At 35.8% G+C, this 24,936-nt stretch overlaps 1 protein-coding gene across 2 annotated transcripts; it reads right to left on the reverse strand.

Annotated features, from left to right (window-relative positions):
- Positions 1–10: 10 nt before the first annotated feature.
- On the reverse strand, positions 11–23,717 carry ulk1a (unc-51 like autophagy activating kinase 1a). 2 transcript variants are annotated; one of them, XM_039681604.2, is made up of 28 exons: positions 23,226–23,717; positions 23,041–23,133; positions 22,729–22,770; positions 19,073–19,105; positions 18,783–18,819; positions 16,871–17,044; positions 16,460–16,533; positions 15,478–15,579; positions 13,584–13,642; positions 12,941–13,023; positions 12,795–12,845; positions 12,613–12,701; positions 12,078–12,210; positions 11,930–11,975; positions 10,766–10,846; positions 9,629–9,736; positions 9,400–9,509; positions 7,921–8,013; positions 7,723–7,835; positions 7,062–7,237; positions 6,823–6,935; positions 5,966–6,091; positions 5,685–5,851; positions 4,006–4,178; positions 3,780–3,898; positions 2,439–2,596; positions 2,197–2,332; positions 11–1,306 (listed from the first exon to the last, which is right to left on the reverse strand). In XM_039681604.2, exons 1-28 carry the CDS (start codon positions 23,313–23,315, stop codon positions 1,260–1,262), a joined length of 2,826 nt encoding a protein of 941 aa, XP_039537538.2. In that variant the 5' UTR covers positions 23,316–23,717; the 3' UTR covers positions 11–1,259. The 2 variants fall into 2 exon arrangements, with proteins under 2 accessions (XP_039537538.2, XP_039537548.2); XM_039681614.2 differs by having other exon boundaries at positions 7,921–7,989; positions 23,226–23,712.
- Positions 23,718–24,936: the final 1,219 nt, after the last annotated feature.

The following is a 24,936-nucleotide window of genomic DNA, read 5'->3' on the forward strand; positions in this document are numbered from 1 at the left end:
AACTAACAGAGTACATATAAAAGTGAAATTTATTTGAATACACACACACACACACACACACACACACACACACACACATACCACATGCATTCTGCACTTATTTTTGGCTTCTGCAAATGGAAATAAAAAGACACAAACATCATAAAACACATCATAAATACTGTAACAACATATACAAAAGAGTTCTTTGTCCTCAGTTTAACATTATTATTTTAAAAAGTTTCATGTGCATAATTCTACTATACATTTCAGACTAAATGCCTTAAAAACACCTTAAAATTATTGCCATTGGAAAAATGCAAAAATAGTGCAAGTAATGAACAAACATGATATGAAAATTCTAGAAGTAGCTATAGATTGTAAGTCTCAGATTTGTTTTGATTTGTTTTTGTCCAGTGAGATTTACTCTCAAGTCATTTACTTGCAAAAGATTCAAAAGCAAACTGAAAACTTAACCATCACTTTCAGACTGACAATTAAAAACAGAAAAATATAAAATGCTACACACAAGCTAATGACTATTTTTGACTTTCAGGTGTTAATTAAACTGAAATGAGCCATTACATCGAAGGATTGCTTTCTCTGCAGTGGTTCTTTTCAGGTATCCAGAAGGCAAAATGGTTTATAAAGTGCTTTGCTATTTTACATACACATGAATAACAGTATGATAGTTAATCTAATACAATTCTCAAGTATTTCTCCCACCGTCATATGACAACATATGAAACTGACAGTTTTTATCAGTATGTCTGCAAAGGTTTGCCACATTTTTGGTCAATTGCCACATTAGAGGTGTACATCTGTAGCTGACTATTACACATAGGCTGCTATTTCAACAACATCTCGGTGGTCGCAGAGGTTCCAAATGATTATGAATTCCCTTCAGATACAGCAGATAACTATCATTTCCTCAAAATCATGCAAAAACATGTAGGATAAGCCCATCAAAACAGGATCATTCCATGTAACTTCATGAAACTAACGTTATAGTCATGTTTTAGTATGATTGAATGAAAAGCATCCAAGCTGTTGCTCATTCAGTCCCTGTTGCTCATTAGTGCTAAGATTAAAGTCATCACTTTAAGTGCCATCATGGAGATTTCATCTCTGTCTATTATGAAAAAGTCTTTTCTCACCTTTTTTTGGCTTTGGAAACCAAATATCACATTTTAAATGAGCGGAAATTTCACGAAATTTAAAATGGCAACTTTGATTAAAAAAGATGTAGATGTTTGGGGTTTGATGATGCATCACACACATCATTTGGGCTGAAGGGAGGAGAGTCGCCGCTCAATACACTGTTTACCTGCAGAAAGGGCAAACGAATGTACATCAGAGATGTGACAAAGTCCATTTAAGGCAGGTCATTTCACTCGGCGGCCATCTTTGAAACGGGGAAACTTAAAATTCTCCAAAGCTGTTCAACAAAACTTACAATTACATTTCATATTTGAAATTACCAATGAAATCTGACAACAACTGACTTATTTTTTCTTTCTAAATGCTCAAATCATGACAAACAATGCATTTTTTAGGCATCTCTTAGAAACACAGACTATTTTTACATATATAAAATGAGTGTTGCTGACAGGAGATTGGCTGTTTTATTTTTAAAGGAGGACTTATCCCGTTATATTGCGCTTTTTATTTTCTCCCAATCATAACAATATTAGTGCACCTTCTTTGTATATAAAGTCTTTGGATGAGATGTATAATGAGCAATAACTAGTTTATAACGAGTTTAGTAAGATTTTTAATGTTTTTGAAAGAAATCTCATATTCACCAAGGCTCCATTTATTTTAATAATAAGAAAAAAAGAAATATTATTACAGAACTGTTATTTATTTTTTATTTTGCAGATCTTTAAAATTTAATATATATGTAATGGTAAAGCTGAATTTTCACCATCATTACTCCAGTCTTAAGTGTCTCATGATCTTTCAGAAATCATTTCAATATGCTGATTGACTGCTCAAGAACATTTCATAATATCATCAAATTGTGGCGCTTCATATTTTTGTGGAAAGGAAACCATATTATTTTCATATTTTAAACAGAAATCTTTGTAACATTATAAATGTCTGTACTGTCACTTCCTTGCTAAAATATTCATTTATTTAAAAAAAGTATAAGTACTAACCTCTAACTACCAACTAACTAACTTTAGAACTGTAGAGTAGGTGTGTCATACTCACATTTGTTGATATTGTTTATGTCTGCAGTCTCTGTAATAATTAAAGACAGGCCCTCCATCAGCAGTAAGGCCTTATGGTATCGCTCTACAGAGGTTTCTCCATGATGAAACATCTCGTCCAGCGCTGCTGTCTGTACCTGCTCATTTAAGAGCGGAGTGCAATTCATACTACTAGTATTACAGATTAGATACGGAGATGTTTCTCCTCATATTGTAAGAAACCAAACATGAGTGTGTTCATACCATCTGAACGGTGTGTGTGTAGATGAGTCTCTCAGCAGTAATGTTGTTAATGCGGTCCATCAGTCTTTGCTTGCTGCTGAAGAAGAGCTGGAGTTTCTCAGTGAGAGAACGGCAGGCGTTCACACACCCCTTATACATCTCATTAAGCTTACGTACTACTGCAAGAGCAAAACACAAACACACATACACAACATACCAATCAGAATGAATGTTTTATACAGTTACAGTATGTATAGTTTTTGATTTATCACAAATGACATTAAAGTAATTTAAAGAGAATGGTATAAAATATTTCTATTTCAAATAAACCCTGCTGTATTAAACTTTCTATTCATCAAAGAATTCTGGGAAAAATATATTGATAAAAAAAAAAAAATCCCTTGTTTCAGTGTAATTTATATAAATTAATACTGAGTAATACTGTACCTAACATGAGTATATGCACCTAATATGGGTAATACAAATTATAAATAAAATACTGAATAATATGAATTAATTTTACAACACTGGTCCAGAAACACTTCCTGTTTCAGTTTGTAACTGTTTTCTTTATTTCACATGTAAAGAAAACATCTTAAAGATTTTTGATTCATATTTATATGTTCTGTTGGTTGTATTTTATCCCAGCTTTTATGTAGTGTTAAAACACTGAAACAGGAAGTGTTTCTGGACCCGTGTTGTTTACATCTTGCAAAATGGTCTATAATTAGGGTAAGTTGTTTATAATCAAGCATACTTTACTGTTATTACTATAGTAAGTACATGTAAAATGCTTACCAGGGAAACTAAAAATAAAGTATTATAAGCAATGTACAAGAAACACAAAACAATTAATAGAATGGTTCGAATGCAAAAGGTAACATACGCAATTATCAAACCATTATTTTGGCAAACAGAAATCATAATTCGGAGTTCGGACAATTTCTCCATGATATATATATATATATGGTTGCATTATTTAGAGATCTTTTGGTCCCACTTTATATGAACTACACAAATTTTAATTAATCCGTTAATGTTTTTGTTTAATTATGTAATGTAATTACATGTAATTAATGATGTAATTAATTTCTATAATTACACAGCTAATTCCTTTACCCAATAAGCCACCCTTAAACTTAATCCTACAATGAAACCTGTCCCTAATCTTACCCGTATCCCACCTCAATAGCAGCAGAAGTGTTTTGCAACTCAACATGAACACATTAAGTACAAGTACCTAACATTTGTTAGTAGTTAAGGCAACATAATATGAAGTGGGACCGTTTTTTTGGGGGGGGGGGTTTGCATTAAAATTGTTGGGTGTTTTTGGCAATTATGTGCTTGGAGTATGTGACTTACCTTGTTTAACAGATCCTGATGGGTAGAGTTTGCCTTCTTTGATCCCAGCCATCGCTGTGTGTAGCGCTGAGGACAGCAGCTCGGCACACTTCATATAGAGGACCAGCTGCTCTGCAGAGCTACATTCACATGTGCACATCACTCACAGTGTACGTGACGTAATATCATACACATGACATGACACATAAGCACGTGTATGTGTATGCATGAATGAGTAGTATCTCACCTCCACTCATGGCTCAGCAGGCTGATCTGGTCAGCCACCATGCTCTGCTCTAAGAATGAAGCATCAAGTGCCATGTTCCTTTCCCCACTGTCCTTTGTTCGAGCGACCTCTGTGATGCAGTAGGAAAAGGCTAGAATGAAGCGCAGTCGGCTCAGCAAGTCTGTATGCCCCTCCTGTACAGAAGAAGAGGAGCCAAATATTCAATTTTTATTTCGGTCCTCTAAACTGTGATCATTTTTTTTTTTTCAGGATTCTTTTTTGGATAGAAATTGCCTATAAGGTCCTCAAAAATGATTTCGGTTCTTTCCATCAAAGAATCCTTAATTTTTTTTTTTTCACAAAAACATTAAGCAGCACAACTGTTTCTTGAGCAGCAAATCAGCATATTAGTAATGATGCTGAAAATTCAGCTTTGCACCACAGGAATAAATTACATTTAAAATATATTTAAATAGAAAGCAGTTATTTATTGTAATAAGGGATGTGCTGATAGGATTTTTTTTCCCCTCCAGATAACAATACTGATTTTAACAAACAACTATTGGCTGATTCCGAAACCGGTATTTGTCACTCGCTCTCTTATTTAAACTTTTGTCATTAAAATAGGTTTGTGTTTTGATCATGTTTTAAATGAGCAAAAAAATAAATAAATACTGTATAATTATAAATATAAATAATATATATCATATATATATATATATATATATATATATATATATATATATATATATACTGTATATATATATAAATAATATAAATATAAATATAATACTGTATACCATGCATATTCTGTACAGTAGATACAGTTTATTTCTCCATCATCAAATTATTTCTATTGAACATGGATTGGATCCATTTAACAGTCGAACATAAATACACCAAAACAAAGACGCAATTGAAATAAACAGTGCTTTTCAGACAGGTCTAACAGTAGTTTTCAGAAACAGAAATACAGTAATCAAATGTAAAATAGCTAATAAATAAAATAGTTTAATAAATTAAATACACATTAATCCTTATTAAAGCTACACTGAGTGATTTTTACCCCATCTAGCGGTGAAAATGTATAAGACCATCCAGTGAATATTAGTTTCTGTTCCTCTCAATTCCGATTTCGTTTTAACTCGTACGGTGGGCAATGTAGTCCAAGATTAACATGGCTTCCAGTTCGACCTCGTCCATGAGTGTTAACTCAAATGTAAACGCAAAAGGTGAAGCTTGAATTAACGGGTATGTCCCTCTTTGGCTAATGTACTTTCAAGATGGAGGGGCAACATGGCGACCGACATTAGAACCCCTTACCCGTATGTATTTTCAATGGCATTTTATACACTCACGAGAATACTTTATTACTTGAACGAAGTAAATACATTAATGAGCACATACTGTATATTTTAGAAAGAACTAAGTATTTTTAGCTAAGAATAAACTAAAAGAGTTACACAGTGTAGCTTTAAAGTTACCAAAGTTATTCAGTCAAGAGTAGTGAGCGATTTTTTTTTTTAATTAACATTAAAACAGACAGCAGCACAGCAAGAATATTAGGCTGTCACTTTAAGAGCTGCACGGATCCAACATACTGGTACACAAGCGTTTTATTTCTCAACAGTTTATAATGACCAGCTGACTGTCTGACTGACTGTATTTTTCATACATAACGTATAGCCCATTTATTTTACCTCCATAAGCGTCTCCTCTGGCAGTTCAGGTGGCACAAATGCCACGTCCTCACTGAGGTTTGTTGCAATGGCATCTGTGTAACCACAGCGCAGGCTCTCAGGTGAACCGTAGGCCTCGTGCAAATGACCATAGGTCCAGCCAGGGCTTGTTGGGCTGGGAGTGCCCACTTCAACAACATATGAGGTGAATTGAAAATGCATCGTGAGTCTAACAGTCACAGTAACATGCAAATGCAATACATGAGTTTCAATCTCTTTAAGCAAACTAATGGAAGTGTCACCTGAGAAGCGTCTAGGTCGAGTAGTGTGAGGAGGTGTGAGTCCGAATTCAGGAGAGCCCAGCATGAACACAATTCCAGCAGGACTGCCTGAGCCCTGCTCTAGGCCATCACTGCCACAAGGGGGTGCTACAGAGATCAGCACACAATGGCAATTTAAACAGCAGATACATTAAGAAAAGTGTTTTTAAAAAATGATTTATGACAATGATTAACTACAGACAGATATAAAGAAAACATCTTTAAAAAGGTATTATCATGGCATGCAATAATTGGCGCTGTAAGACTATAGTAATAAACTTTAGACATACAAAACTGCACATAGGTATGGCACTTTTAGATACAGGGTCAAGATAGTAATAAAATAAAATAAAATAAAATAAAATAAAATAATGAAGAAGATTTCTGGGATGGATTTCCATTTATATGCCCAGTATGAATATATTTATGGTAATAACGATAATAGCTTCCTTCCTGGGGGAACCAGTGTTAGGAAAGTTACTTAATTTAATAAAGTTAAGTAATTTAATTACGAAATATTAAGTACATCATCAACAGTGTAAATAGATTTATGTGCTCTTTCTAAAAAAGTATTGGATCACTTATTACCAATTACTTCCTGAATCCCCTATAAACCCCCAACAATTCAAGGATAGATATGAAACAGCTCTTTTATATCTTTCAACACCAATAGCAAACCACAACTATTCAACCATCCACTCAATTCCCAAGTCCTACCCTACATTTTTTTTTTTCAGCTGTTTCGCTCGAATAAACGTCAAAAGGGAAATTAGACTAACGCAACTTTAAAGCTTGTCTTTTGTTGAGTGGCTAACATCACTGTTAGCATGAGCTCATACCTGTTGTGTCCATGGGTTTCTCTGAATTTAAGCTCTCACAGCTGCCCCTGTCAAGTTGATGTCCGAACACAGCCTTCAGCAGCTTATCTGAGAGAGGGCCAGTACTTGATGACCTACAACACAAATGACTCATCAACACAGCTCTAATGGAACAAAAACATCTCCCAGAAATCACATTACTGCAGTGAATCCATCCACAAGCTTTCTTCACCCTGAACTAAAGCCTTATTGACTAATACCTTTTGACCATGTCCCTTCTTTCCGCTGGCCTGAGAAGTGGCACACGGGGCCCTGTAGCTGTGCACTGTGCCAGATCTTTCAGGTCAGACGCGGCCTTGGTTCGGGCGGTCAGGCCTCGCTGAACTAGCGCCATACTTGGAGTTTGACCAGAGATGGGTCGCCGATACAAATCCCACTGAATTGAAAAGTAGTCAAATATATATTTTAGTGTTGTTGACTGATTAAAAAAACAAAACTAATTTGTCAAACATTTTTCTGTAATTAATCACACCTAACATTAAAAGTTGTAAAAAACATTTATATTGTAATAGATATTTTCACACTGAATAAATACCCAAAATAATGTATACTCAACATTAAGATGGTATATTTTAAATAAAAAAATGTTTTACTCAATTTCTAGGGATGAAATGAGTAATTATAGCCATACAACATAACAGAATAATTGATCAAATTTCATATTTGATCAAATTCTCAGCTGAATATGTTTTAACTAAAGTAAACATGTATTATATTAAGGTCTGGGTTGAAGTCATTATTGAAAAAAACTATTGACTCCCTGCTCTATACAAGAACACTGTGGTTTGACAGTATGGCGGTAGAGCTGTTTTTTGTGTTTATGTTTTGTCATTCCCTGAATAGTCAGCAACAGTTACTCACTCTGTGCACTACAGATTCTGGGCTGTGCTGATGGCCTCTGAGTCTGTGAGTCAGGGTTGTGTCTAAGGTTGTCAGGTCAGTGAAGAGAGGAGAGACCTGACCAGGCCGTTGATCTAAGAGACAAACAGAGACGTTGGGAAGTTGGAACAAGAAGTCTTACAAAAATCTAACTGATATGCAGTGAAACAGGTATTTCACCTCCAGCATTCAACCCCGTCTTACTGCCAATAGGCTGGGGCTGACTGGGTGTTTCAGGAACATTTCCCACTGAAAAAACAGCAACAGCATTCTCTAAATGATCAACAAAAAAACACATGGTGTCCTCACTTTTGAACTATACCAATATTTTGAATTTGAATAATTTTGATATTTTCAGTTAATTTTAGATTTAGTAATTTGGTCATTGTTATTACTTGTATTTAATATTTCTATATAGCTTTAATTAATTTTTATTTCAGTTTGAGGTTTAGCAATTTTTGTACATATCTTTTAATGTATATTTTACTTCAGTCAGTCATTTTTCATCTAATATTTATTTCAATTATTGAAAACCTTTTAAAGGAGTACGGTTCAAGGTCCAAAAGACACTTTCAGTACAAACAGCAAACTGTTCAAAGGGCTTTAAATGATTCCAGACGATGAATAAGGGTCTTAGCAAGCGAAACGATCTCTCATTTAAAAAAAAAAATATATATATATAACAAAGTTTAAGTTTTATAAGCTCAAATGCTAGCCTTGCTCTGTTCTGTGATGCATATTTGTGACTCTCCTGTTCGAAATCTTTTTCAGAGTCAATTCGTTTGTTTCGTACGATGAATGACCCGAAAAAAGATTTGTTCATTTTGATGAACGAGTTCAAACAGGAGAGTCACAAATGTGCGTCACAGAACAGAGCAAGGCGAGCATTTGAGCTTATAAAACTTAAACTTTGTTATTTATTTATTAAATGAGCGATCGTTTCGCATGCTAAGACCCTTATTCATCGTCTGGAATCGTTTAAAGCTCTTTGAACAGTTTGCAGTTTGTACTGAAAGTGTCTTTTGGACCTTGAACCATTTGGTTCCCAGTGAAGTGCATTATATGGAGAAAAAATGCTGGAATGTTTTCATCAAAAACCTTAATTTCTTTTTGTCTGAAGAAAGAATGACATGGACATCTTGGATGACATGGGGGTGAGTAAATTATCAGCAAAAGTTTTTTCAAAAGTGAACTACTTCTTTAATAGTATCTTTATTTTTAGTTACCAAATAACTGATTTCCGTGACTTTCCATGACCTTTCCAGGTGTTTGTAATTAAAGTGATTTTGATTCAGATGAATTTGCAAAATAATTAAGACTCGACTAAAAAGAAAAATTCATTCACAAATAAGACATAAACTGTTAAAATATTTATTATGTTCCTATGTTATTTCATGACGGCTTCAAAAACTATTTTAAAACATGCATTTTAAAATAGATATTTTAATATTATTTATGTATATATTTATTTATTTTCAAGGCTTTTCATGAATGTAGGAACTCTGGAAACAGAATATGCAAATTCTGTATATCTCATTCTCAACTCAAACAAAAGGACCGACTTTATTCGTTATTTCCAGCTTCCTGAAAAAAAATATGGGGCGCTAGAGTCTCTTTCTCTCCTAGTAGAGTATGCAAATCAAAAACTGGTTTCTTTACCTTGTGGGGAAAGTAGAAACGGTCTAGATCCTCCTGATTCCGGAGAAGCCCTGATTCTCCCACATGTTGGACATCCATTTGAGCAGCAGTGATGTACAGGTGTTGTGGTCCTGAAATAATCATAATCAGAGCTCATGTGTGTGTGTGTGTGTGTGTGCATGGGGCATTCTGGAGCACATTTATACATCCTTATTAGGTCAGAGAGAGAGAAAGATAGAAATAAACCAACCTGTCAGACACTTGTAGGTTGTGCTCCATCCTCTGGTAGTTGTGTTTTTGTGTTGGCACTGGAACAGGCACAGACTGAGCGTAACTACTGCCACATGACTCCAGAGGCCTAGAGAGAGATAGAGAGGGGATTGGCATGTCATGTGCACAAACATACAGTGCTTAGCATAAGTGAACACACCCATGCTAGAGATGACTAAAAAGATTAATAAAAAATTAATCTTTTGGAAATTGATTAATTAAAAAGAAATGAGGACAACTCCAACTTAAGGACACCAATTTTCTTTGTGAATGAATAATGTAACATAAACAAATAAATGTTCTTCCTTAAAATACAGGTCGCATAAGTCAGGACACCCCTATGTTAAATTCCCATAGGTGCAAGCAGATTTCCAATTTCCAAAAGATGATTTTTTTATTCATATTTTTAGTCAATTTTAGCATGGGTGTGTTCATTTATGCTAAGGACTGTCCATTTAAACCATTTTTTTCCCCCTGGTGATCTGTGAATTACTTTCATCTCAAGTATCTCTGCTTTCTCCGGTCACGTTAGCTCAGACAGCTGTCTCTCACTTCACACAAGCAATCAAAAGCTATTGTTTAGAGTGAGCTGCTTGGGAGAGTGTGTTTTTACAGTCTCTGCCATATTAAATGCTAATCTCCATACTAATGCACACACAGTACCTGGAGGGGCTTGAACTATGTAATGAAAAATAAATACGAATGAATTTTAATCAAAATTTGGTATTTAATCTTGTGTTTTTCATACATTTTGCTCTATTGCTCACCAAGGCTTTTGCTATAACAGGAATAAATTACATGTTAAATTCCCATAGGTGCAAGCAGATTTCCAATTTCCAAAAGATGATTTTTTATTAATCTTTTTAGTCAAGTTTAGCATGGGTGTGTTCACTTATGCTAAGGACTGTCTATTTAAACCATTTTTCCCCTGGTGATCTGTGAATTACTTTCATCTCTATTATCTCTGCTTTCTCCGGTCACGTTAGCTCAGACAGCTGTCTCTCACTTCACACAAGCAATCAAAAGTTATTGTTTAGAGTGAGCTGCTCGCGAGAGTGTGTTTTTACAGTCTCTGCCATATTAAATGCTAATCTCCATACTAATGCACACACAGTACCTGGGGCTTGGGGAGGCTCTGACAGACGGGGAAGATGATGGTGTTTGACCCACACAAGCAGTGACACCCAGCAGTGAGTTTCTAGATATAGTACACATATACAGTTATGCCATTATTGCTATGCTATTAAAACATCAAACAATTTAATGTAGACCAAGGTTTTTCAATCTTTTAGATTCCATGCCATAGACCCCCAGATATGATCATCACCCTTATGCAATGGAACCTTTGCTAAAATGTAAAAGTGAGCTGTATATGTTTAAACAACCAATTTATACAAATTTATTGTTATACTACACCATTGTAAAATATTATTTGCATTTGTATTTGTATTTGCATTTGTTACATATTTGCATCTTTCTACTCAATTTGATACTGAACTATTAGATATTTTGATTCTGTACTGAATTTATTTATATCAAGATTTTATTGTATATATTTGCAGTATACAGTGTACAGTATATATATATATATATATATATATATATATATATATAAGTTTGTATTTAATCTTGTGTTTTTCATACATTTTGCTCTATTGCTCACCAAGGCTTTGCCATAACAGGAATAAATTACATCTTAAAATAAATCAAAATAGAAAGTTGTATTTTAAATTGTTATAGGATTTCACAGTATCACTTGATTTTACTGTTTTTATGATCAAATAAATGTAGCCTTGTGATCATAACATTCTTTTTCAAAAAACATTAAAACATCTAACTAAACCCTAAACATTTCAAAGGTAGTGTATAAACAAGTATCTTGACCAGGCTTTTAACTCATAAATGCATTAGATGACAGATACAGATGTAAAAAAAAAAAAAAATTCAAAAAATTATTAGAAAATTTATAGTGAAAATGAAAAGATACACTCAAGCAATTTTTGCTATCATGACCGTAATGTCTTCCTTCATTGCACAAACGCATTACCACATAAGCAGACCCCTTCACCGAACCATGCAAACGGTCTTCAGGTCAAAAGGTCAACTGACATACTTGAAATGAATATTCACGACACGTGACACTAAGTGCACAGACAAAATGCAAGCACATCTGTTGTGTAGGTTAGAACTGAGAAGCATGTTGCATGTAACTATATACACTATGTCTGTGGGCCGTGTCACTTTAACCCTTAAAGTATTGGAAAAATGTAACCTCACTTACCCGCTTTGCATCAAACTCTCCTGCCCTTCTGGTGAGACAAGTTCACCTACAGAAGTGATCAGATTGAAATGTTATATTTGTACATAAAAATCAGGTTTGTTTATTGCGTAATCCAAAGTAGGTCATCGAGTGTGAGGGCTCATCTTACTGGTGAACTGAGCCGGCACCATTACGAAGTCATCGGACTCAGAGGACGATTCAGAGGAAGAGTCTTTCAGCTGGGAACCTGGAGACGGCGTGGGGTTCATTTGAGGGAGGGGCCTCAGAGCTTCACTGTCAGACTGTCAAGAAAATACTTTATATAAACACTACGAAAAGAAATTACACTGGCTGTAGCATTTATATATTAAAGCATTTGAATTAAATGTCATTTGGCAAAAAGTAAACAAGGATTTAAGCTGCGGTGAATATTATGTATTTTAACAGTGTTATTCTATAAAACCATATGATTACTTGCTTTTGATCCTTTACTTGAACCAAATAGAGTTGCCTCATTGTTGTCATATGTATTTAAGGAATTTTAAAGGTTTAGGTCTTTGCTTAGGTCTATTTTTATAACCACAAAAAATCTGATTACTCGATTAATCGCAAAAATAATCGACTGATTACTCGATTACTAAAATAATGTGTAAATGTCAAAAAGGTTTTCATATTTCATGCATCATGAGTTGTTATTATGTTACCTGAGTAGGAGTGAGGCGTGCGGATGAGGAACCGCTGCTGGAGCTCCCAGAGCCAGAGCTGGGATAGGTGGGCATGGGCACTGGAGAGGCTAAGACAACAATCAACAGATGTAAATGTTACTGTAACCAAAGCTATAGCAGATTAGCTTGAAAAAAGTAATGTATATCATAATCGTACGTACATTTCTTCATGGATGTACTGGCCTCCATGAAAGGATGGTGGAAAAATTTATCTGAAATAGACAATAATCACTTATTTATTATTATTATAAGTTGTCGATTTATGATTCCTACAGGGTTAAATGTGTGGATGCATGTGTCCACTGACCAAAGTCCATGCGTTCCATGTGGTTCCTCTGCAGCAACCCAAGCAGAAGGTGCCTTAGGGTACTGGAGGTTTCACTTGGAATCCTGGGAAAAAAACATTTAGGTGAGGTGTTAGACACTAACAGGAATCAAAGCCATCACAGTTATGTGTGCATGTTTATATTATTGTGCAAGGGCTCTGAGTAACTCTGTAAATGACTGAGTAAGTAGAAAAGCGATACTCATGAAAGCAAACATTGCAACAGTCTAGGTAAGTAAATAAGGCTTTCATTTTAAAGAGGGAAAGTAAAAGATGGAAGAGAGAAAAGAAACCAGTTCTACTGCCTTGTGTACACTATCATTTAAAGGTTTGGGGTTGCTTTTCCTAAAGAAGAAGTCTCTTTTTATGCTGATCTGGTGTTCAATAAACATTTCTTATTGTTAATAAACAGCTGTGCTGCTTAATTTTTTTATTTATTTTTTTTTTGGATTCTTTGATGAATAGAAAGTTAAAAAGATCAATTTAATGCATCCTTGCTAAATAAAAGTATTAATTTCTTTCAAATAAATTATTTCAAATGTACAACACCAGAGACCTTTGCAACTGTATAGCACACACTAAACTGGATCCTGACTAACATGCAGTCCTCATCAGGGTCACTTACCTGGGACTCAGGCTCCGGTTTCTTTCATAGAACTGCCGCAGTTCCTGAGGAGTATTTGCCTGGAAAAAGATTTTATAAAGAGAAAGAATTTGAGAAATTGTGTTGACCTTATTCATTTAGTTAACTGATCATCTGGGGTAAAAAAAAAAAATCTGGATGGCAAAAAAAAAAAAAAAAGAATTTACAATGAGGGAGGGACCTAAATCTGAACATCTTTTGACTTGGGCTAGTAAGCAATGGCTCTTAATACTTGAGCAATGTTCTAACTGTTCTCCAGAAACACTTAAGCATCATTACAGAAGGTTTTGCAAGATCAAATACCACTCAAATCTAGTTAGATATAGATTTTGTTGGTTCACTTAAAACTATGCATATTATCAGACTTTATAATGAACCATAGTTTGACGAATCACATTAATTTACTACATTCTTCTTTATAAACTCTGGCTCTTTGGGATATAAACATTTGTTCCAGATCTGAAGTTAAATTTTAGACTAGAGGGACTGTTTCTACAAATCATAAAGGCTTTCGAATGGCTGCAGGAACAAAAGTAATATTTCCGGCTAGGATGGAGGCGACTGGTCTGAATGGACTCAGTGGCCCATCTTGACCCATCTGCAAACTGATATCACATTACAAGACTCGTAGGAGCTCCTACTGCATAACTAACTATTTCTGAAGGCTAACAAGTAAACTGTGCTCAGAGGGGTCTCAAAAGTTAACACTGCTGAAGCAGTGTGAACAGAGGTGATCTTAATAATACATGATGGCACATGCATCACCCTTTCAGGATTATAATAATGAATTATCATAAACTAATAATGTTCAGCCTGGGGCAATATTCAGAGGAAGTACTGCATGCATTTTTATTTTGCAATACATTCAACACACAGAAAAAAAGAACTTCCTGTTCTAGTACTGCAACGCGAGATGCCGCCCATACTGCAAGTGTGTATGTTTGGGTGTGAGTGTTTGTTAGTAAATTAGAGTGTGTGTTTATTTGTAGAGGCATATGGTTATGTTTATCAGTGAGATGTCACAATCATGTTTCACACTCCACAGGGCATAAATAACCGAGTGTGCCAGCCAGTTAAGCTTTCGCAATAAAAAAAGGTTCCAGAAGCTTTCAGTAGTGAAGTAGTAGAAATTCATAATCTGTGGCATTGATAGCATTTTTTTTTCTTGATTAATACACATTGCCTTTAAAAAGTTTGGGGTCAGTAAGAGTTAATTAAAAAAGAAAGAAATGAATAATTTTAATCAGTATTTTATTAAAATGTTTTAAATTGATCAAAATTTACAGTACAGACTAATATATTTATATGTATATGTCTGATGTGACACTGAAGACTTTGCCAGACTTTCTATCAAATTGCAATAATCTTTCAACAATATTACAGTTAAAAATCTGTATTTCTTTGTGTGCTCGCATTAGCAGAATATTAGACCTACAATACACTAAACTTGGGTAAATTGCTATTTTATTCAACAATACCTCATATTGAATCTCTTTTTAGTGGTTTAGACACATTCTTCCGAGGGAGAAAAAAACATTTAAAGGGAGAGTTCCCCTAAAAACAAGTCTGTTAGACTTCCATTAAATATTTTCACTGAATAACAACTTGTTCTGTATTGAGAGATGAGGGTGAGTAAATAATTTAGATTTTTAGTAAATCATTTTAATTTGGGGTAAACTATCCCTTTATATTGATCCACACTCTTCAACGAGAAAGCTCAAAAAAAAATATAAAGCGCAGAATTAAAACCATGACCACAGTGACATCCACAAATGAACAGAGAGAGAGAGAGAGATGTGAGTGTGCGTGTGACAGGATAAAACAAGCTTTCTCTTTTTGGGTCATACAATTTGTTGTTTTTGTGTGTGTCACTGACCTGAAATGGGGCTTTGCCAGTCAAGCACTGGTAGATGATAGTTCCTACACTCCACAGGTCAGCTTTGGCATCATAATTCTGTGACATGATGACCTCAGGAGCCTGTACATTTAAGCAAGACAAGTAGTACTCAAAAACATATGGTGTATGTCAAGTCATTCAGAGTAAGTCAGAATATCTAATACGTGGCTGCTGTTTTTCGAACAAGTCAAGTAAACCAATACTTTAATATGGCATACTTTCCAGTAGGGCTGAACAATTCATTGAAATAAAATCAAAAAACCTGAATTAGTGTGATTATCAAATCACTATAGGCTGTGACAGTGTGTTTCGGAGTAAAGCGTGGCACTGTGTTCTTGCATGATAGCAACCAGCTCATAATCCAGTGTGTTCAGTGTCTCAGCCCAAAATGGTCCAACATCTTCCCAATACTCGTAATGAGAAGCGCTTATAAACCAATTGTTGCCAATAAAAGAAAAGCTTTAAAGTCACCACAAAATAAAAATGGGCAATAATAGTTTCTTATGGAATATTGCAGAGTTTATTATAAATGATTTACATTTGCACAACATTTGTTTTTAAAATGAATGTGCCTTGCAATCTTTAATCAAAATAACTTCCCTTCCCTCTTGCAACAACATCCCTTCTATGATGATGTGTTTAATAGTTTGAGGGCGGGACAACCTGTCTCTCACATGAGATCAACCAATAGCAAACCACAACCATCCAACCAATAGAGTGGTGCAGGGATGATGTCAAAACCCGGATGACTAATTCACCAATGGTTCGCTCAAGATTTTCCTATTGGTTTTAATAATACGGTTTTTCAATTTAGAAGTAAAATAAGGTCTGTGTGGTAAACATAAGTTAACAATACTTGACGATATGATTCGTCAACTTATTATTCCTGCATTAATCCTGCAGCCTGTTCCTTAACATTTGGATAATACAGAACATGAACGTTTTGAAGTCAAGTACTCACCATGTACATAGGAGAGCCACAGAGAGTGGCAGCCATCGTGTTTCCCTGCAGATAACGTGCAAAGCCAAAATCAGCTAAAGGGAGAGATAGAAAGGAAAATCAGTGTATGGTGCTAAGGAGCTTGTTTTGGTAGTGAAAGGTGGTGCACAAATGTTTACAGTCAGTGTCTTTTTAGTTGTTTGACTTTACACAGCTGTGTAGTGACACACAGTGTCTACATAATTCTCAAGAGCAAACAGAACAACGTCGTAAACACCTAAAACAAACCGCAGTCATAACACAAGAACAAAAACACCACAGCCAACCTGATAACTCATAATCTCACAGTCTCATAATCAGTACACACTGATCCATGACCAGTCTTTGTGTTTCTTTTAGTAGAAACTGTGCACTTTGACCCGGAGCACTCACCCAGTTTGATGCAGATGTTGTTGGGGTTGGCCCTGCGACCTGTGCTGTACGAAAGGAGAATGTTTTGGGGCTTTAGGTCACGGTGAATGATGCCTTTACTCCTTAAAACACTCATGGCTCCCGCCAACTGCAGGAGTAACATGCGGATCGTGTCCTCGCTCAAACAGCCTTTAGCTATGAAGAAAAAGTTATATAGTTTAATCATTACTTAACTAATAGTTATATATATATTTGAATTGTGGGATATTACGTCATTGTTTACAAAGAGATAGCAATCCATCAAAAACAAAATGTCCAGCTCCCATCCACCTCCAAAAGCTCAAAAAGCCCCCCAACCCCCCTTATTAGTCTTATTTTTAGCCTTCATGTTTTTCCACTGCAGGAGAGGGCAGATAACAGACTGGCAGGTGAATGAGGTCAGGCTCTGATTTGAGTTTCAGCATGGGATCTTGGTGTTGTGCCAGTGAGTCTGTGGTAAGACGTGAGCGGGTGAAGGCAAACACGGCCCCTGATGAGGCTGGCATGAATCTAAAGCTGAACAACGCTACATGTCTGATGGCTAAAAAAAGAGTGGCCAGTGCAAACATGTTAAATATAGCCACGCTGAGAAGTTTATGGTTAGATGAAGACGTATTGGAACCCCGAAGTGTGTGTGTGTGTGTGTGTGAGACCACTTCCAAAGAGGCTCTATTTGTGGCAGCACATGTGTGAAACTAAGCTATTCTCAGAGGTCCTGAATTATCTTTCTGAGGAAAAGATCAGGAGATTTGTTTGTTTGTGAATATATCTGCAGTTTCAAGAGCAAGTCCAAGTCCAAAGCAAGTTTAAAGCTTCAACCTTTCCGACTTAAAGGGATACTCCACCCAAAAATGAAAAAGTTTTTCTTCTAATGAACACAAAAGAAGATATTTTGAAAAACGATTGGAACCTAACAGTTGTTTGGCACCATTGACTTCCATAGTAATTTTTTTTTCTACTATGGAAGTCAATGGTGCCAAACAACTGTTAGATTCCAATCGTTTTTTCAAGATATCATCCTTTGTGTTCAGCAGAAGAAAGAAACTCATAAAGATTTGCAACAACTTGAGGGTGAGTAAATGATGACAGAATTTTCATTTTTGGGTGGAGTATCCCTTTAAAGGAATAGTTCACCCAAACATCTTGAAAACTTTTGTCAACATTTGTTTTGTCATCACTTACTCGCGTTCAAGTTGTTCCAAAACCGTATGAGTTCTGTTGAACACAAATATAATCAGGGTTTGAAATTAACACCTGCCAACCCGACAAATGCGGGTAAAGATAAACTGTGACGGATAACGTTGTCAAATCACTAGTCAATTTGGCGTGTTACTTACTGTATATTTACTCACTTTGCTGTGGAAGTTCGTGTGAGACAATTCTGCTCAGATTTAGCGCAAATAGTCGACTCGTTAGTTAACATGATATATTAAATACAGCGTATTGAGAAGAATCTGCTCATATCTGGCTTACTTAAATACACATGTCACTACACAACAAATAACGGCGAGCGCTTGTTCTTTTGCATTGAAGCAATAGCGGAGATTAAAAAGCATTTGGTTAACAGAAAATACATTATTTTCTAACATCCAATTATTTTTTTTAGCTGTGACGTAGTTAATCTGGTTTATTTATTTATTTATTTTTGGCTAGTTGAAGTTCTGAATGGCCAGTAACTTAAAGATTTAGAAGCAAAATTGGCCGGTGAGTGAAAAACTAGCCAACAGAAATAAACCAAGCAGGTATAACAACATGAAAAAAAAAGACACCTTATCTGTTATCTGTTAACAGTTCAAAGAAATCTTAATTGTGCGTTCACACAACAAGAACAGATACAAGGCACACATAATAATGAAAGACATATGACATATTGAAATGAGGTTAGTGAACTTACAGTGTAAATACTCTGCTAGGTCTCCTCCATTGCAGTACTGTAAGAGGAGACAGTCAAACACTATAAGAGCACAGTTACACAAAACAAACTCTCATCGGAAGAGTAATCACAATAACACCAGGGCTTCAAATGGCTATATGCTGACAACAATAACACAGAAGTGTGAATTAAGCTTTCCATAAAGGACATCCTGCAAGGAACGGTGAAATTTGACCTCTGATTTTCCTCTACTTCCCACGAAGTCTATTTTGAGGTTTATGTGAGAGGTGCAGCATGCCATCTGGACTCACCTCCATGACAAGATAGACACATCCTGATATCTCCTGCAGACAGAGACATGTGGCACACAGTTAAATATTTACAATATGCAAGAAACAGCCAGAAACATGTCATATGACAGTCATGGCAGAAACTCTACATTGTCTAGATCAGGACGGGCCTCTGGCTGGACACACAATAGATGCAAGTCATCATACACAGCCTACCCTTACCTAACTAAGCCTTCTATCAAGAGTGTGTTATTATAGCATGTGCTTGCAAGCGATACAAATCACAATAAGTGTCTGCATGAGAGGTTTTGATTAACACCTTACAGTGCCTTGGGCTTTGAGAGTGTTTTCATTTTGCATTTGAGTTTAAAATAGCAATCTTTTATTTTGTGAAAACTTCAATTGTAGCTTAAGGCAGGAAAAATGTAGCACATCAAAGTGATGAAATAGCTTTAGTTTATCACTAAAGCTGAGTGCACAATTGAAGCTAAAAAAACTTCTTATCAGATATATTTAATTTCTTTAATAATACCTGAAAAGAATGACTAATTCAAAAACTGTGTAAGTATAAATAAAAATTATAAAAGCTATATTATTTATAATAATATAAAATAATTATTAATTGATTCACAATTAATAATACTGTTATTATTTGTTGAATAATATTATTGAGAATTATAATTGGACTTCCTAATATGCATATTTGATGATAATATGTTTGAGCACATTTCAAACCATTCTGGGGTGCGTTTCCCGCCCAACGACGTAACTCGCTGCTTAACTACCATAATCAAATAGCTAGTTACGACTGTTTCCCAAAACCACATTGTCGTAAATTGGTCGTTCAACCACATTGGTTAATGATGTCATGCACGTGGTGGAGTAATAATGTTTAATGAATCTGTTTAAAATGTAATTAATGCTATAAATTACAGACATGGCATCAGAGAATTTCTTCTAATTGTTTTCACTTATTTTGCTTTATTTCCAGATTCAATCATAGGCTTGTTCTTACGTAACAGCAAAAATTTCAAATAATTAAAAAAATGTTGCTTTCAATCTCTTGACAAACTAAATGACATAAATAACATTTGTATGTATTCCAAATAAAAGATACAGATTGTACTGAATGTCAGCTTGCTCATTTTGATCAAGATAAGGATTTATTGAGTCCACATGTCATGCAATCTAGAAACTCTGCTTCTAACTACAGTTTCAACCACACAACTTTGCGATTCTGCTTGCGAATGCTCGTTAGAACTTTGATTTTGGGAAACATAGACGTTGAACTATGATGAGATAGCGACCGAACTTGCGTCCATATATACTCTTGGAAAACACACCCCTGATCTGTATCAACTCATACTAAAGAACAGAACAGATTATGTTTTATGCTAATAATCAGTGCACAAAATAAATGCACAACATCATGCTCTTCACAGACCAAATCTATGAACTTTGAGAGCCTCTTAAATGTACAGTAGTCACTAGTCACTAGAAGAAACCACCTTTGACCCCCAGCCTGCATATTCTAACCCAGTATGGATTTTAGGTGGCTTGTTTGCCCATTCATGCCAATGAAATTCAATGTAGAAATTATATACTATATTATATTATATACATGTCCCCCACAGGCCAAGAGCCATGGTGACCCGTTTGAATGAGGTATGAACATGGCCAACTTGTTGTGCAACAAGTCCTATTTGGCCAGTTTCCATCCAGGCCCTGAGCGTTACAGCAGTCGGGACAGAAGCAGGGGGTGTCATTACACATCCAGAGTGACAGAGCACTGGGAGGAGCGTGTTTAAATAACATATTACATAGAACTTGTTTTATGAAAGACAACAAACCATTATGACTTAAAAGTTGTGTAACAGCTAATTTTATAAGCGTGACACAATTACTGTGGATAAAGGCTTAACGTTAAGCTTCCTGTGTGTGTGCTTGTGCAGAATCCATGAGAAATGAAACCAGGCCATCAGCTGTAATGCAAAGTAAACTAGGTAAAGCCCAAGGCTATAGACCACACACGGGGCAAAATAAACTCAAATTATCTTCTCTAGACGCATTCACAAGACCATAGAGAAGACTGCCAAACCATCAGCATGAGCATACAATTCAAAGTTGTTTCTCAACAACAAAAGACTGAAACAACATAAAGCTTAAAACAAATATCATTAAACTCAAAGCTGTTCCACAGCATGTTTCCATGAGTGCGGGATGGGGTCAAGGGTTGGGTTTCACTGACTAAGCATGAGTGTCATTTTCTTTCGCTAACCTATTGTTCGGTGTTCATGCAGGGCAGCAGCCAGCCACCTGGTGCACATTGTGCTGTCAGGTGGATCAAATGCCTGCCGGCCGTCAGCTGAGCAGCTGATCAACTCGGCTGGACAAACCCATGAAAATAAATGTAAATTCTGCCCAGATGGAGATTAGACTGATATTGGAGCCAAAGGTGGTGGTCCTATAATTGCAGGTTTGTTTAGTATCAAATGCTCCTGTGTCAGTCCTAGCAGTGCGTGAGGTGTAATGGAGCGAGCATTAATTATTTGTGTGCGTTCACTGTCAGGATAATGTGGTGAGAGGCTTGACTAAGCAATCCAGTTCAGGGATTCCAATTCAGCTGCAATTCATTTAAAAAAAGTTACCATCTAAAAGGAAAATCTGGGACTAGGTGTCTTGTGGAGTGGAGTGCACTAAATACAACTTTAATTGTACCTTAATTTACAACAGGGATTTGTATTTTTTTGTGTATGTCAGCCAAACCCCTTTGACCCATAAAATATTTTCTCAATTTTTTATTTTAAATAGGTTTTCATCAATTCAGTAAGTCCTGCAGTTCCCTTCCAAATCCAATGGGGAAAGCCCAATTTAGAATAGAATATAACACAACAAACATTTTAAAGTAAACCTGTTATACTTGCTGAAGAGCACAATACCGCAAGATCTAAGGTGTAACCCACTTTGTTAAGTTTCTTAAGCTCTCTACACCTGAGACAACCACCTGCCATCAGATAAGCTCAACTGCCTGGAGTCCAGTCCAGTCCTCTATTCATGATAAGGGAATCTTACATCAGACAACGTCTGTTCTGTATGCAAATGATAGAGACAGCCGACAGCAGAGGCGAGGTGAGCTGGGCTGGCAGGTGCTGGCTAATGCGTGCACGGGTGTTATACTTCAATAGACATAGACATCTGTCGTGGCTGCCATTGTTTTGTGAGCCATTCACCTGTTTATTTTTAGGACTTTTAAGTACTTCTACCACAGGAGGTATAAGATTTAGTTGGAGGGTTTATTGATTTTCTCTGCCCACCTTAATATAACAAGGCAAGGCAAGGCAGTTAATGGTTTCACTTCTGATGCAAGATACTGCAACATGAAATCATTACTCATGGTGAGTCATATAGTCTATTCGCCATGGTTGACTGGCTAACAGTCTGTGCTATTTTCAGTGGGCGGGGTTTAACGTTTAACCAATCAGATGAAGGGAACTGCGCCCATAATGTCAACACCAAGCCATGCGATATTCGAGTTAAAAATATCCTTAGTAACATGAAAAATAAAGTCTGTTTTTATTAGATTATAAATAAACCACTTAAAATAACACAGTAGGCTTAGACATTTACCCCAAATAACTAAATTCCCACGAGTTATAGCAGATAGTAAGCATACATACCTGGAAGTCCAGTAAACTGACAATATTCTCATGTTTCAGCTCCTGGCGAAAACACACACGGGATTCATTACATTAGTCAGCAGCTCATAATTGCTATAAGGAGGTGACGATATTTGCTAAACCATTGTTTATGTCTATAGCTAAACGTCACTAGCAACTGTAACGTTAGAAGTCTTTAAAATACAGAACAGCTCACAGATTTTCGACATGTTTAACAATATCTATGAGAATAAACCGGCATTTCTTAAAAGTAGCAAGCAATCATGTGCGTAAACAAACAAACTCTCCCAACATCGAACTAGGAAAACTCACCTTTAATATCTTGATTTCTTTTCCTAAGAGCGACTGTGATTTGGCGAGATTTTTCTTGTTAATGCACTTCACAGCGACCTCAAAATTATGTTTCTATGGATAAAGAGATCGTTTCACTTTATGGCAGCCGTGTAGATTGATTATTTGCATAATCTGTTACGAACATTAGGAAATGTACAACTTACCTGTTTATGTCTTCCTCTGAACACCACAGCAAAAGCGCCGTGTCCTATCAAATCTTTCCTGTTGAACTCGTATTTTCCAACACTTTCCATCGTTTGTTTAAAGTTGAAAGCAGCTCAGTAAATCCACGGGTGAGTTAAGGGTGTCAGGGATCTGTCTGTGCGCCGTGGATCCCTACATTACAGGAGAACTGGACCCGAATATCGCTTCCCATCAGCTGCTTCGCACCCAAACAATCTGACACTTCGGTCATGATCGGTATTCGCTACCTTCTTGTTAATACAACCAAAGTAACTGTCATCTTGATCTTACTATTTTAAAACACTGTTTTTCATAAACGATGCTCACAAAAGTGTGCTAAAGAAACTGTCACAAGTCGGTCGTGACGCCTCGGCTGCACTGTTTTGTTTGGAAAGTGTACTGCCTGCGCATTTCACAAAAAAACTTGAACGGTGCGTGTCCATTACACGCATGCGCGCTACCAGTCTGGTCTGTTCACTAGTGGCTGCATCTGCGCATGCGCGTGTCAAGGAACCGGGACAGTAATTTTAGAACAGCTGAAAGGTTGACTTCAGGTTCAGGTTGACTGCAAAATTCTGTATGTGGGAAAAATATATTATTAGTTGTAATAATTAAACAGCAATTTATCATTATTATTAATACACTGCATAGCCTATTAGATCTGTCTAACTCCAACTTATTTATGTTAAATGGCAGCACGTTACATATAATTCTAAAACATATTGTATATCTGTCATTAGTTTTTCTCACTGAATTTCTAAAACTGAATTTCTCAAATCTACTTGTTCAACCGCCACCTCATCTTGTAACCACTTGTGCACATCATGAAACAATTTATCATTCCTTTGAACAAATTGCTAATGCTTTGGCACAAGCAATTGAGAATAGCCAACATTATCAATTGCATATGTCATGTAAATCAAAATGAATTAAATGTTCCCTGTTAAAACTATACTGTTCCCTTTTGTGTTTTCAGTTTTTCTCAACCACTTTGGCACTTTTTTCAATTCTAAACTCCAAGTGCTGTTTGGATGCCTGCAAAATGTAGTAACTCACCCAAAACATTTAATTAATTCACCAAAATCTAGTTATTGTGTATGTATTTGTCATATTTGTCATGTAAACCATACTGATGTTTTTTTTTCAACATACGTAATATGCTTTGTATACAAATGTTTTTTTTTCTAATTTTTTGTTGACTAACTGATTATATTCTATAAAAGATGATGTCAGTTGTATCTAGTTGAATGCTTCTGTGGAACACATTGAGCTTTTTAAACACAGATCCAAAATCTGACAGTGAAAAGTCAATTCTGTAGAACACACAAAGAAAACAAACTTATACATATATATTGAATTTATACAGTATATTTATTTGTGCAGAAATTATCATATGTTCCTATTGCTCTTCCATGACAATAATATTCAGTTTAGATGTAACATTTTTACAAAAATAAATGTAATTTTTTTAGCTACTGCAGTTGTCCGTCCATGTTTATACAGTAAATATCAGGCATCTATGATTGAGGACTCAAGCACAGAATGAGTTACACTGAATTATTAACAAACAGACAAGACACAATGAGGCAAGTGAACACAGTCCAAACAATGGGCAAGGAATCATGAACAATAACAGGAAATCTGGGAGAGCTGCCACTGTGACTAGCCCAACTTGACGATAGGCTTGTGACA

Source organism: Pimephales promelas, chromosome 14 (assembly GCF_988280905.1).
Source record: "Pimephales promelas chromosome 14, fPimPro1.hap1.1, whole genome shotgun sequence".
Lineage (NCBI taxonomy): Eukaryota > Metazoa > Chordata > Actinopteri > Cypriniformes > Leuciscidae > Pimephales > Pimephales promelas.

Excerpts from the sequence above, each read along its gene's own strand:
- ulk1a (XM_039681604.2), bottom strand. The coding sequence starts at position 23,315 with ATGGAAAGTGTTGGAAAATACGAGTTCAACAGGAAAGATTTGATAGGA. Across the intron at positions 23,134-23,225 it reads TCAGAGGAAGACATAAACAG|AAACATAATTTTGAGGTCGC; the intron begins GTAAGTTGTACA and ends CTTTATCCATAG. Across the intron at positions 16,534-16,870 it reads CAACATCTGCATCAAACTGG|CTGATTTTGGCTTTGCACGT; the intron begins GTGAGTGCTCCG and ends CTCTCCCTTTAG.